Below are 11,889 nucleotides of genomic sequence, written 5' to 3'. Positions count from 1 at the left end.
TCCCCTATAAGAATGAAATAAAACAGTGAGCGATATTTGCAAATAAACAAATATTTTGGTCCCTTTACTTACCTATTGATCTAAAATGTTTAGTGTTAAATCGTGTATTTATCCTAAGAATTACAGGAAGGAATAAGAAAGATGAAAAAAATATAATTAGTCATATGATTACTAAACCAAAAAAGCAAATCTTGGGTTTGGGCAATATGTGATCCTAAACAGGTTTATGCCACAATCCAACATAATCTTTCCCAAAAATTAAAGCCTGAAGTTCAATGGATCTGTTCTAAGGTAAATGCGTACAATTACGGAATATCCCCACGAGGAGGCCCTTAAAACTAAATATCCAGGCAAATTTTCCTTCGCGCAGGATTACTTCTAGTCGCTCATATACAGTATTCACGGCTGGATAGGCAACACCCTGTGATGGGACTTCCGCCTTTATTCCGTTAAAATGGAAGGAGGCGTGGCTAAATAAGGCATCTCCGGTTATTCAGCTAATTGCGATAGATTCGGACCAGAATGAAAACTGTTAGGAGTACAGCTAGTCGGTTTTAGCTTCTTCATTTCCAAATAGAATTCAAAGCGCTAGACTCGTGACATTAAGTAACGTGACGGAGAACAAGAACTGACACGGAACGAGGAAGGCTGCGTCGAAAGGTGGTGGCAACTTCTTTTGTGCTCTGCAAGGAGTAGGAGCCAATTTATAGATCTGGTTCGGCTGTCAACCTTAGGACCTGGGGAAAATGGGAGCAGCATGATTCATGTTCGCCTCTGAGGGGTTAACGGGAAAGCCTGAGCGGACCAGAAGGAAGTCTTTCATTCTTCGGTAACTATTTGATTTTTCTCTCTCCGGAAGAGTTATCTGTGCACATCATTATAGCAAGGAATTTCTTTCGTTACATGTCTGGTTTCCTCTGTCTTATATTATAACTTGTAAAGCCATTGTCTCTGCTCCTCCACATATACGGTGTCACTGTGAAAATGTCCTTGCAGTATATCAAGGATGACAAAGGTAAGGATCAGCTGTTTTATAAGGGATATCTGTATAAGAAAGTGCGTGCAAGTGGGAACAAAACATTTTGGAAGTGTGCTGAATACCGCAAATACTGTTGTACAGGAAGGGCTCACACCAGCCACGACCAAGTTATAAAGTCTTGGCCACATCTTCATCCTCCCACCAGGATGCCAACGGAACCTGACCAAGTGCCATATGGCATGAAAAAAATCACCATGGGTCCAGAATCAATCCCTAAAACGAATACAGCGAGTTGTAATGCATTGTCAGAAGTTCGTACCAAGAAATGGTGTACAAACCATCCAAGTCAGACAATACAGCGTTTGAGAGCATGTTTGAAGGCAACCCGCCAACCTTCACCCAATTTACGGGAACCTGTCACTGCTTTTGAAACAACTGTTAAAGAGCCAATTATACCATCAGCTTTCACAACTCCTGGCTTTCAGGAGTTCACTGATAGCTCTATGGACAGAACTTCCATGCCAGACCCTGCTCTTTGTAAAGAGAAACACGCTCTGAATTCACCTTCAATCCAGGCTAATCGGGAAGCTGGTCGACAGAGATTCCGCCTGTCCACCCTCCTACCTGGGGAATCTCTACAGGAGATTCTGTCCCGGTTGCATACCACAGCTCTGCAGTGGCTCTGTCCTCAGGAGCACAGCAAGGACCAGATTGTGGACATGGTCATCCTGGAGCAATTTCTCAGTGTGCTTCCAGTGGACATGCAGAAATGGCTGAAAGCCCAGGAGCCAGGCAGCAGCAAGGAGGCCATTCAGCTGGCTCTGGCATACCATAAACAGGAACCTGCCAAGCCCATTCAGGTGCTGGGGAATGGGGTATATACTAAAGATGTATTGGAATGACATTATCTTTAGAATGGAAAGCTGTCAATGTAGTTGATATTTAAACATGCTGGAAGTTCTAGTGATGCCCTTGGTGCTCCTGAATTCACAGGGAGCAGAGCAGGCAATGATGAATGGAGAAAAATATCTGGCATCTCTGGCCAGAGAGCTTCTAATGCTGTAATCTGTAATTTACAGCTAGAACATCCATAAGGAAGTGTTTTGAAAAGGAGGAGAGGGGTCTAGTGAGTACAAGGAATTTATTTATCTGCAGCTTAAGGAAGGAAAGGCTTTATCTGGAGTAAGATTTTCAGAAAAGCAAGGGATGACTCATCTATCATCTAAAATAGGCAGCCTTAATTTGCTGTCTGTCTGCTTTCTTCATTTAGAAATTGGGGAGAGTGAAAGCTGGATTAGAATGCATATATTGCAAAGAAATGTTTTTGTCCTGTTTCTTTTATTGCTCTCAAAGACCCATGTATATTGGAAAAAGAAAATACTTTCTGTCCATGTGTTGATACAGGCAATTTGTAGATTCATGCACAGATTGTGCTGCCTACATGTAATCTAGTTGTATAACTAACATGGATGCTATGGATTTGATACCTTTGCTGATATGCAAAAAGTGGGGTCTTTCATCAAAGACATGGGAAAATACCCGAACTAAGCTGAATAATATACATACATACATACATGTGTGTGTGTATGTATGTATGTATGTATGTATATATGTATGGTATTCAGCTTTGTTTGGGTATTTTCCCATGTCATTGTAGTTGTGCTTTTAAAGTTGTAGCAACGTTTCGGCAGAATCTCATCTGCCATCATCAGGCTCCTGATGATATATATGTATCATATGATGATATATATATATCAGATTAGGAAATCTTTAATAATCAAATAGACCCAACATCTAATTATAATATATGTTTAAAAAATGAAAAAAGAATAGTCAACAGATTAGCTGGAACATTACACTAGTTCTCAAATCTCTTTGTTAACCATCTGTTATTGTATTGTAGCAAATCCACAAATGGCTTCCAGTCTCTTACAGAGCTGTCTTGTTCATTGTTTGATTATTGGCTTGATCAGGTTCTAATTTTCCTTCTAATGTATTCTTAACAAATTATGAACATGATCAATAATCCCGATGTAGAATTCTAAAGTCGGACTGGCTGATTCTGGTCATTTATACATATGGCCCAGAACTGCTTTTTTCAAGTAGCACTAACTCTCTAGTAACTTGAACACGTGACTTTTGTCATGGTTGTTGAATGAATCACTGTAGTTGTTAATTGAATCACATGGTTGTTAAGCGAATCTGGCTTCCTCTATTGACTTTGCTTGTCGGAAGCCAGCTTGAAAAGTCACAGAGGACAATGATTACCAATGGGAATTCTGGTCCCAACTGTGTCCTAAGTAAAGGACTACCAGTATTCAGTGTCCTGGTGCCTCTAAAATTAAAAGCAATGTTTGCCAAACCTTTTCCTTCATTATCCAAAACTACTTATCAAGAAGTGTTAACAAATTGCAAGGACAAGTCATAAGTCCTTTCCTTCAGCACCACTGTGACTTCATATGGTCACTGAATGAATGGTCTTAACTTAATGACTACCTGTATTATAAAACAATATTATTGAATGTTTTTGTGTAATTTCAACAAATTTCCACTATCAATTACATCGATTTTCATCTTAATATGAATACTTCAGGAGATTTTTAAAATATATTTTAGTACACGTGGCAAAGACAATTTAAATCTCTATTGTAGTAATGGATTTATGTGTCGTTGTCCAAAGAAAAATACTTTTGACCAATTTTGGGTAATTTACCCAGATTTGGAAAGTGCTGATTTAGCCAATGCATTTAGGTGTTAATGGTTAATAGCTGTTGTTAGGCTTGTAATCCATAAACGTTTAAATCCTTTCTTTGAGCCATCCAAACCAGTTGCCAATTATGGCAATTTTTTTCTGAAACAAAAGCAGTGACTGGAGAAAAGAGTTTTTATGTGTGAGTTACATTAGTGAAATGTATAATTGTCTAGATGGCAGCAGATCAATTTGGGAAATATGAAATTTTTACTTTTTATATTGGTAATCTTTCATTGCTTTATTATTTTCCATTTGCATTTCATATCTAGCCATCTAGTAATCATGTGTGGTACATTGCTTATTCCCCTCTTACAAACTGGGAATAAAATTGGACTTGATCTGCATAATCAAAGAAATTGAGGATGGTGCTGATATTTGATCAGTAATTCCAGCTTGAAGTCTTTGTAAAATACCATGCAGATTAACCACTCTGATTATTTTAGGATATGATAACCTTTGAAGATGTATCTATTCATTTCAATGAGGAAGAATGGACTCTACTCGACCATAAAGAAAAAAACCTTTATTGGAATGTCATGCATCAAAATTTTGAAAATATAGCCTGTCTGGGTAAGAATTCGGAGGAATTCCTAGAACAGAGATCTTCTGTTGATTAGAAAACTAAGGCAACTTGTTATTTTTGGATGTTTTGATCTACAATTCCCATAGCTTACAAGGATCAATTGGAGCCAAAGATTTTAAAGGCTCAGATTAATTTACCTTGGAACTAAGCTAAATTCTGAATGATGTAAAAAGATATTATCAGAGTTTATCCAGAATTTTTGATTAAGCTGGTGCTTTCACAAATCTTTGCATGCTGCCCTGAGCTTCTTGAATTAATGACAGGCTACAAGTAGTCTTGACTTCTGACTGATGCTGAGCTTCAAAGGTATGACAGATCTCCCTAGGAGTATTTATGACCTAGTTTCAACAGCCATCCCTACCCCCATGGTCATGTGATCATATTCAGGCATTTGGCAACCAGTCCACATTTATGGCTATTTGCAGCATTATATGTCACGTGACATATAACATTTTTTGCCAAAAACCAGTGTTTACTTTCAAACCAGCCAGCAAACAATTGGTTTAATTAACTAATGTGGTGATTGCTTTATGATTGCCATGTTTGCTTAATGACTGCTGCAAACACAAAAAAAGGACATATAATCAAGTCACTCATGTGGGTGACCCATTTTATGACCATTATGACTTACAACCGTAATAGATAGGCTGTATTACGGTCATAAATTGAGGGTTACCTGTACACAGCAGGATATTAAAAAGTAAGCTGAAATATTTGGTTGCATACAAAGAGCAAATATAACCATCCAGAATAATTGAGAATAGGTTATGGTGGTATAAAAATTTAATAAAATAAATTCTACCCATAGGTACTTTAAATTTTTTACTCTACTTAGAATGTAGAGGTGTTATAAAATTATTGTATTTAACATTATGATTAATTCATTGAAATAGAGTTGGGCTTAAGGAATGTTTTGGTTGTTTCTTTCCTTTAGCAAGTGATCAGATCAAAGGAAAAAGCCAAAAGGAAGACCCTTTGCAGGAAGTTTTTGAACCAGCAGTGGAGCAGTTGAAAAAATCCAAGGAGACAATTTTACAACATCCTGAACAAAAGTTGAATTATACAGTTTGTCACTGTCTGAAGAACCAGCAAAAGAGAACCTTGGAGAAGGAAGAAATATTCATTGGTTCTGAAAGAAATGTGGTGGGACCAGACAGAGACATCGTTCTTCTAGGCTCTGAAGTAGGGCTGCAGAGTCAATGTATACATAATGATTATGGGGAAGGTGGTGTAATACCTATCAATGATCAGAAAAGCCTGAAAGAAGATGATCCAACAGGCTCATATGGAATATCCCAAAAGATACAGCCCCGGAATTTTAAGCAAAATTTAATCAGAGAGGAACAGAATGATACTGAAAGGCAACAGTCAGAGAAAGAAAAAAATTTTGGAGGCCATTGGAGAGATCCAGTCCACCATGAAACTAGAACAAGTTGGAATGCTGTGTGCACAACCATTGATGATACAGAACAAACTGAACCACTGATACTCAACAGTCAGAGAGATTTTAGATATGGAGATAATTCATTGGAAACGATTATGGAAAGAATTTCTCCAAATCCTGATTCAGATCCAATGCTCCTTTGCTCAAAAATATGTTCTGCTGAATTGAATGAAGGTATGGATTTGACCAGTGCAAACCAGAGCATTCTGGAAAGCGGTCTTGTTAATAGTTCAGGGAATGAAGGAGGGGTGGAAAAACTCATTTCTTTTGGAAGTGTTTTACAGGAACCAGTAACACAAATTCCTCATTCAGATGTTCAACATGACTCAGAAGCCCAGTACAGATACTCCAGTCATAGTAATGAAGGTGACACTTCCAAAATCAGCTTTGGGGGTCAGTTGATTACATCTCCTAAGTATAAACATTTTAATTCTTTCAAACAGTATGCCTGTTCCAATCCTGAGGCAATCATCAGTAGCCTTTCAGCTTTAATAAAACATAGGAGAGTGGACAGAAAATATTTCAGCAGGAGAAATTTGAAATTCCAATCTGGAGCACATCATAGAACTCACATAAGAAATAATCTCCAGAAACGCTTGATTAGGCATAGCAGGCATTACTTTAAACAAAACAGAGCCTGGCTTCTTGAATCAGGAATTACTTTAAAACAGTTCCCAAAGTTTGATCCTGTAACACTTAACACCCAAATAGGTGAAGCTTTGTACTTGGCTATGCAAACCATAAGGAGGTTTTCTGCAACTGGATTTTTCTTTTCAAGTTCCCCCCAAATGGAACAACAGGAGAGATCTTTTCCTCTTCCCTTTCTAGACAAAATGGCTACTGAGCCTACCTTAAGCCAAATAATGACTGTGCTGCAGCAGGTGGCTGCTAATATTTCAGAAATCAAGGCAGCCATCTCCAGCCTGCATTCCACTGTAACTAGCCTCCAGAATGGGTATTTCTCTGAGTATACAGTTGAAAGTGAAGGTGGGATTTCTGGTTTGAAAGATCCCTCCCAAAAGACCAAAGCTCAGCCTGGGCACTCTTGTAATGATATTAAAGCCACTGAAGTCAAACAAGTAGGGAAATCTGTACAGACCAATCTAAGAGCTAAATTGTGTTCATCCCTGAATGTTGAAAAAGGTGCAAATTCTCCGCATCTCTCCCCAATTCATGAATCAGGAGATTCATGAAGAAAAGATTCAATTCCCAAACTGAGAGAATATAGAATTACAGAGTTGGAAGCACCCATTTCTAGAAGTAGCCTTTATTTATACAGTAGTAGCATTTTTATTAAACTTTTCAAAACTGCAAAAAGAAGCAGTGGTAAGCATAGTAATAAAATGAAGGTTTTGTGTATGTCAGTGGATTGATAGCTGAGCATGGAACAAAGGTTTTAAGCAGTTTGCTGTAATCCCCATGTTCAGAAACAAGCAAGATGGCCTCTCACTGATCTTCTATCACACAAAACACAACATGGTAAGGAATATCTGTCAGAAAAATTTTCTCTGGGAAAAGATTATGCAAATAGAGGAGCAAAATAAAGGCTGACCCTTTTTAGAAAAAAGGGAAGAAAAAAAGAAAGCTTTTAAAATATGTATTTTAACATGAGGAAATTGTCTCCCTTAGCTCACTCCATATAACTTTCTTTTAGGTATAATGTTCTTGCAGCTTAGGTGTTAACCAAAATTCCTTTGAAAATAGGATTCTATCTCTTTTTTTAAAGTAAATAGTAAACAGTAAGGTATCCAAGTTAATATTACTTTCACTGACCAAATCGTAGTTTAAAAACTAAGAAGTATCTGCCTAGATAATAACATGGATGACAGAATGACAGGCTAGAATGGAAAGTCAAAAACATTCCAGTGATGAACTGTTTCTTTATTATTACCAAAACACCCCCATATGAATATGTTTATAGCTGAGAAAGCTAGAATTTAAACAGTGGGATACAGATTTCAAAAATGAAATTAAAAACTATATTGACAATTTTCCCCTCTGCCGCTCCAAGCTATCTTCCATTTCTTAAAAAAATTGTCTGGGACAAAATGATTTAGATAGTCCTTATTTAGCAATTGCCTCATTCAGCAACTGTTTGCTGTTGCAACGGTAATGAAGTAATTTTACATTCAAACCACATTTATGCTCTTGACAGGTCTATAAAGCAAAGGAAATCTGAAGAAGGACCATAAGCACAGTCGCAGTTTCATTTAGCAACTGCATTGCTTAACAACCAAGTTACCAGTCCCAATTGTGGTTGCTAAAGGCCACCCATACTTAGCACTTTATTAATAACAGGAGTTGCTGCCTAGCAACAGCCAGATCTCTTGACTGAGATTCTTGGGAGCATCTGGGAAGAATGCTGAACCAAGTACTGTCACAGCAGTGCTGAATCATGTGTAGTTATTGCATCATTTAGATAGTAATTATTCTTACTGGGAAAAGCTGGAAGCTCAGGAAACTATTTTTTTATCACCAGAATTTCTCCACACTTTTTTTTACTCTTTAATGATTCCTTACTTTCTTTGACCACATTCCTTGAAACTATCTTTGTCTCTCTTAACACATTAAAAATGTACTGTATTTCTAATCTGATTATCTATCCCACACTCAAACCCTCTTTTCATTTTTGTATCCTTCACTAGTTATCTTAGTCCGTCATTTTAAACCATCAAATCAATCATAATTTAATCATATTTATTTGCTATACAAATACATGCATTCACTTATCTGAAATAAATAAAAATTCACCAAACAATAATGATTCTCATTCATTTGGAGAGTCTCTGAACACCCAATTACTTTCTCTATACTCCCATTTCATGCTCATCCATCCATTCATGTCAATTAGCAAAATGCAATTCCCAAATTTCTCCTTGTTTCTATGCATATCTCCCAACAATATTGATTGATTATGTCAGTACCAGGTCTTAGTGACCAAGTAGACAGATGTTCTCCAGAATTATCTAGTCCATCATGGTCCTTCTTCTGGTCCACCAATTCATACCCCTTAAATGTTTTAGCCTTTTCCTTCATAATTAAATCCAAAATTTCAGTCCCCTAGATATATTCATCAATGCCAGGCACCACATGTATTTCATCCTTTCATAAACAACGTATCTATTATCTTCCTTTCATTTGATTTCTTTTGTTAATTGAACCTCATCACTTCCTTCTCTTACATTCCATGTCACAATCTTCCATAAGCCATGGTTGTCATTGGAACATATTAATCACTATTCACCTCCATGGCTTTGGGCAATCAAGGCTTTATAGTATGATGTTTTTCAGCAGAAAGAAAAAATGCAGACCAGGTAATAGCTTTAATCCCACCCATTCCAGATGCAGCATTCCTTGATGGTGATAAGAACAGCAACAGCCAGTTCAGGCACACTGTAGCCAGATTATCGCAAAGCCAGCTAAAGCCCAGTTTTGTCCCATGCTATCCTAGGCCTGAAAAAGTCTCTAATCTAGGATATTCTACAAAATATTAGGTTAAAGATACCAATAATTATGTCCATGCCATTTTCATTTGTCTCATTATTTACAATAATAGGTGATAAATAAAAAACAAGGTGCCTCCTCTATGGATTATGGAATAAAGAATGTTGGATACCATTTTATTGTGTCAGATTGAATTTATTTCAGTTGGGATTCCCTTGGGAAAAGTGGAGGTGTACTTTTGGGCCACATCTGTTCCAGCACTTTCTATATCCAGACTTACCCTCCAGCTTAGAACAGGTCTTTTCTAAGCAGAATCCAGCAAGAAACTATTGTTCACCTCCAGATTTTGGAAGAACAAAATGACTTTTCAGGTCAGGTAAGAAAGAGCACAAGGCAATGTGAAGAATACAGTCTTGTTGTTTGCTCTCATCATTGACTCAGAAAAGGCTACTTTTTTGCATATGAAACTTTGGCTCAAAGAAAAACATGATTTTCTAAACTTCAAAAGGAGGCATAAACATCATGCTAAAATGTTAGTATTTAGATGTTAGTAATAACCCTTAAAATTGTACATAACAAATACAGCAACTTCATAATTACTGAGGGAAGCATAGATTATCCCATCAACATTCAATAAAGGAATTTCTTGCTTCTTGTTTTTCTTAATTTCTGAACAGAAAACTGGGTTAGATATTTGTTATTTTATTTTAATGTATTAGCTGCACAATTCCAATGGATTTATGACAATGACATCTAAAACCATCATTGTCTATCTAATTAAACATGACCTCAGAGAAGATGCACCTGCAACAACCACCACCAGAGGGCCCTGGGTACTAAAGCAGGGGAGCCTGTTCCCCACAAACTCAACCTCTATTATTTCTAACCAGGATATCAGGAGGCTGAACTTCCTAGATCAACCGGGCTCTGTGTCGTTGTGGGGCGCTCGGGGCAACAGCTGCCTCCGCTGTGAAATTCTGCACCCAAAAGAGATTTGAATTTATTAATCGTCCAGCTCCAGTGGCGGCGGTTTCTCTTAAGCACCCGACCAGAGTGAGAACTCTGACCTCACCTGCTGCGACTACTACTTAAACCAGCAGTCAATCAATCAACCAGAGCCTCTTGGTACTGTAATTGGAAGCCATCTGGCTCAACCAGTGGAAACATGCGACGCTTACGAAAGCCTCAGTTTTAGCCTGGATATTAGACCTCGCTGGTATATGCGGATTTAGGACACTTTCAGTCCAACCCTCATAGGACCATACTAAGTTGAAAAACAAACAGACACATGTCCCAAATGTGCTTTTTCAGGAGGCAACTGGACTTTATTTTTTTCTTCAAAGATGTTTTGCTGCTTGTCCAAGAAGCTTCTTCAGCTCTGACAGGATAGTGGGGAATGAAAATGGTCTTCAAAGAAACCAGAAAGTCCAGTTGCCTTCTGAAAAAGCACCTTCATTCCTGGATGACTGAATCTACAGACCTGGATGACTGAATCTACAGACTTTTAAACATACATGTGTATGTGTATGCAAATTGTTGTGAGAAAAACAATCAGAAAACATTAATTTCTTACATGATTTGCCCTATTAATGTGTATTGATTTGTTTTATTGTGGCTTTCAAATATCAACCATAGAGATGTAAATGGAGGTGAAGGGGCTAGTCATACAGTATGTGCCATTGTTAACCACACCAACCACATTATAAAGGACTGGAAAGAACTGCAGATCAACTGGATGGGGACAATTTAACCTACATTTAGACCAGACAGTTGTGTTTCAGTTGAGAGCATTACACTCTTTCCCCCTTGACTGAGTCCATGTATGATAGGACTGTTGTCTTGATAGCAGGCAAACATTCCGTGGATTTTCCTCTTTAAGATCTGCTCCCAGGGAATGAAGGGCTGGGGGAAGAAATTCTAATTGCTTTCTGGATGCCTTGGTTCTTTAATATGTTAAGGGTTTTGTCAAGGGGGAGCTAGGAAGATGACATTTTCAGCAGGTACAGTTTCAGAGATTTTTAAGAAAAAAGAAGAGAAGGGATATTGACCCCTCTCTGCATTTATGTACGTATGTGTTCTTTTGGAAAGTAGTGTGGGGAAATGTACAAGCTCCTTTACCTTTAAAGATTATTGTGTAGACTGAAGATGCAGGTCTGGTGTTGCTGGACAGTGCTCAGGTCTCCCTTGACTTGGAATTGAGCCTAAATGCCTGGTGCTTCTTGATCCAGAAAGTATGACCTGCAGAATAATGGTTGCTGCTTCTGATGGGGGTTATTCCCCAGAAAGTAGCTTGCATATCATGAAAAGGGCTTTTAAATCAGAATTTCCTGCCCCAGCCCCCCAAAAGAGAATCCCTTTTTCACATAGTCATGCAGGATTACAGTCTACAACATGGGTGTCAAATTGGCAGTGTTGCATTGCCATCATGTGATGTATCACAACGTTTCCCTCCCTTTGAAGAGCTGGGGTAGGCATGGCCTGCGTCAGAGGTGATATTCAGCAGGTTCTGACCAGTTCTGGAGAACCAGTAGTGGAAATTTTGAGTAGTTTGGAGAGCCAGCAAATACCACCTCTGACTGGCCCTGTCCCCATCTATTCTCTGCCTCCCGAGTCCCAGCTGATCGGCTGGGTCTTCTTTTGTTGCTCTGCACAGAACAGAGCTGGAAAGCAGGTTAGTGAGGTGGGGA

The 11,889-nt window shown here is 38.2% G+C and overlaps 2 protein-coding genes across 5 annotated transcripts in view; one reads left to right on the top strand and one right to left on the bottom strand.

Annotated features, from left to right (window-relative positions):
- Positions 1-11,889, bottom strand: part of LOC148126801 (uncharacterized) — a 183,895-nt gene that overhangs the window by 71,915 nt on the left and 100,091 nt on the right. The window lies entirely within an intron of this gene.
- Positions 438-9,376, top strand: LOC113447596 (uncharacterized). Of its 4 annotated transcripts, none has more exons than XM_026717864.2 (3): positions 438-1,839; positions 4,175-4,301; positions 5,249-9,376. In XM_026717864.2, exons 1-3 carry the CDS (start codon positions 985-987, stop codon positions 6,949-6,951), a joined length of 2,685 nt encoding a protein of 894 aa, XP_026573649.2. In that variant the 5' UTR covers positions 438-984; the 3' UTR covers positions 6,952-9,376. The 4 variants fall into 4 exon arrangements, with proteins under 4 accessions (XP_026573649.2, XP_087784725.1, XP_087784724.1 ...); XM_087928599.1 differs by having other exon boundaries at positions 472-829; XM_087928598.1 differs by having other exon boundaries at positions 472-1,015.

This window comes from Pseudonaja textilis, chromosome 2, assembly GCF_049901715.1.
Source record: "Pseudonaja textilis isolate UNSWEBS1 chromosome 2, rPseTex1.2, whole genome shotgun sequence".
NCBI lineage: Eukaryota > Metazoa > Chordata > Lepidosauria > Squamata > Elapidae > Pseudonaja > Pseudonaja textilis.
Note: the sequence above shows the minus strand (reverse complement) of the source record. Positions and strands in the feature narration are given on the sequence as shown.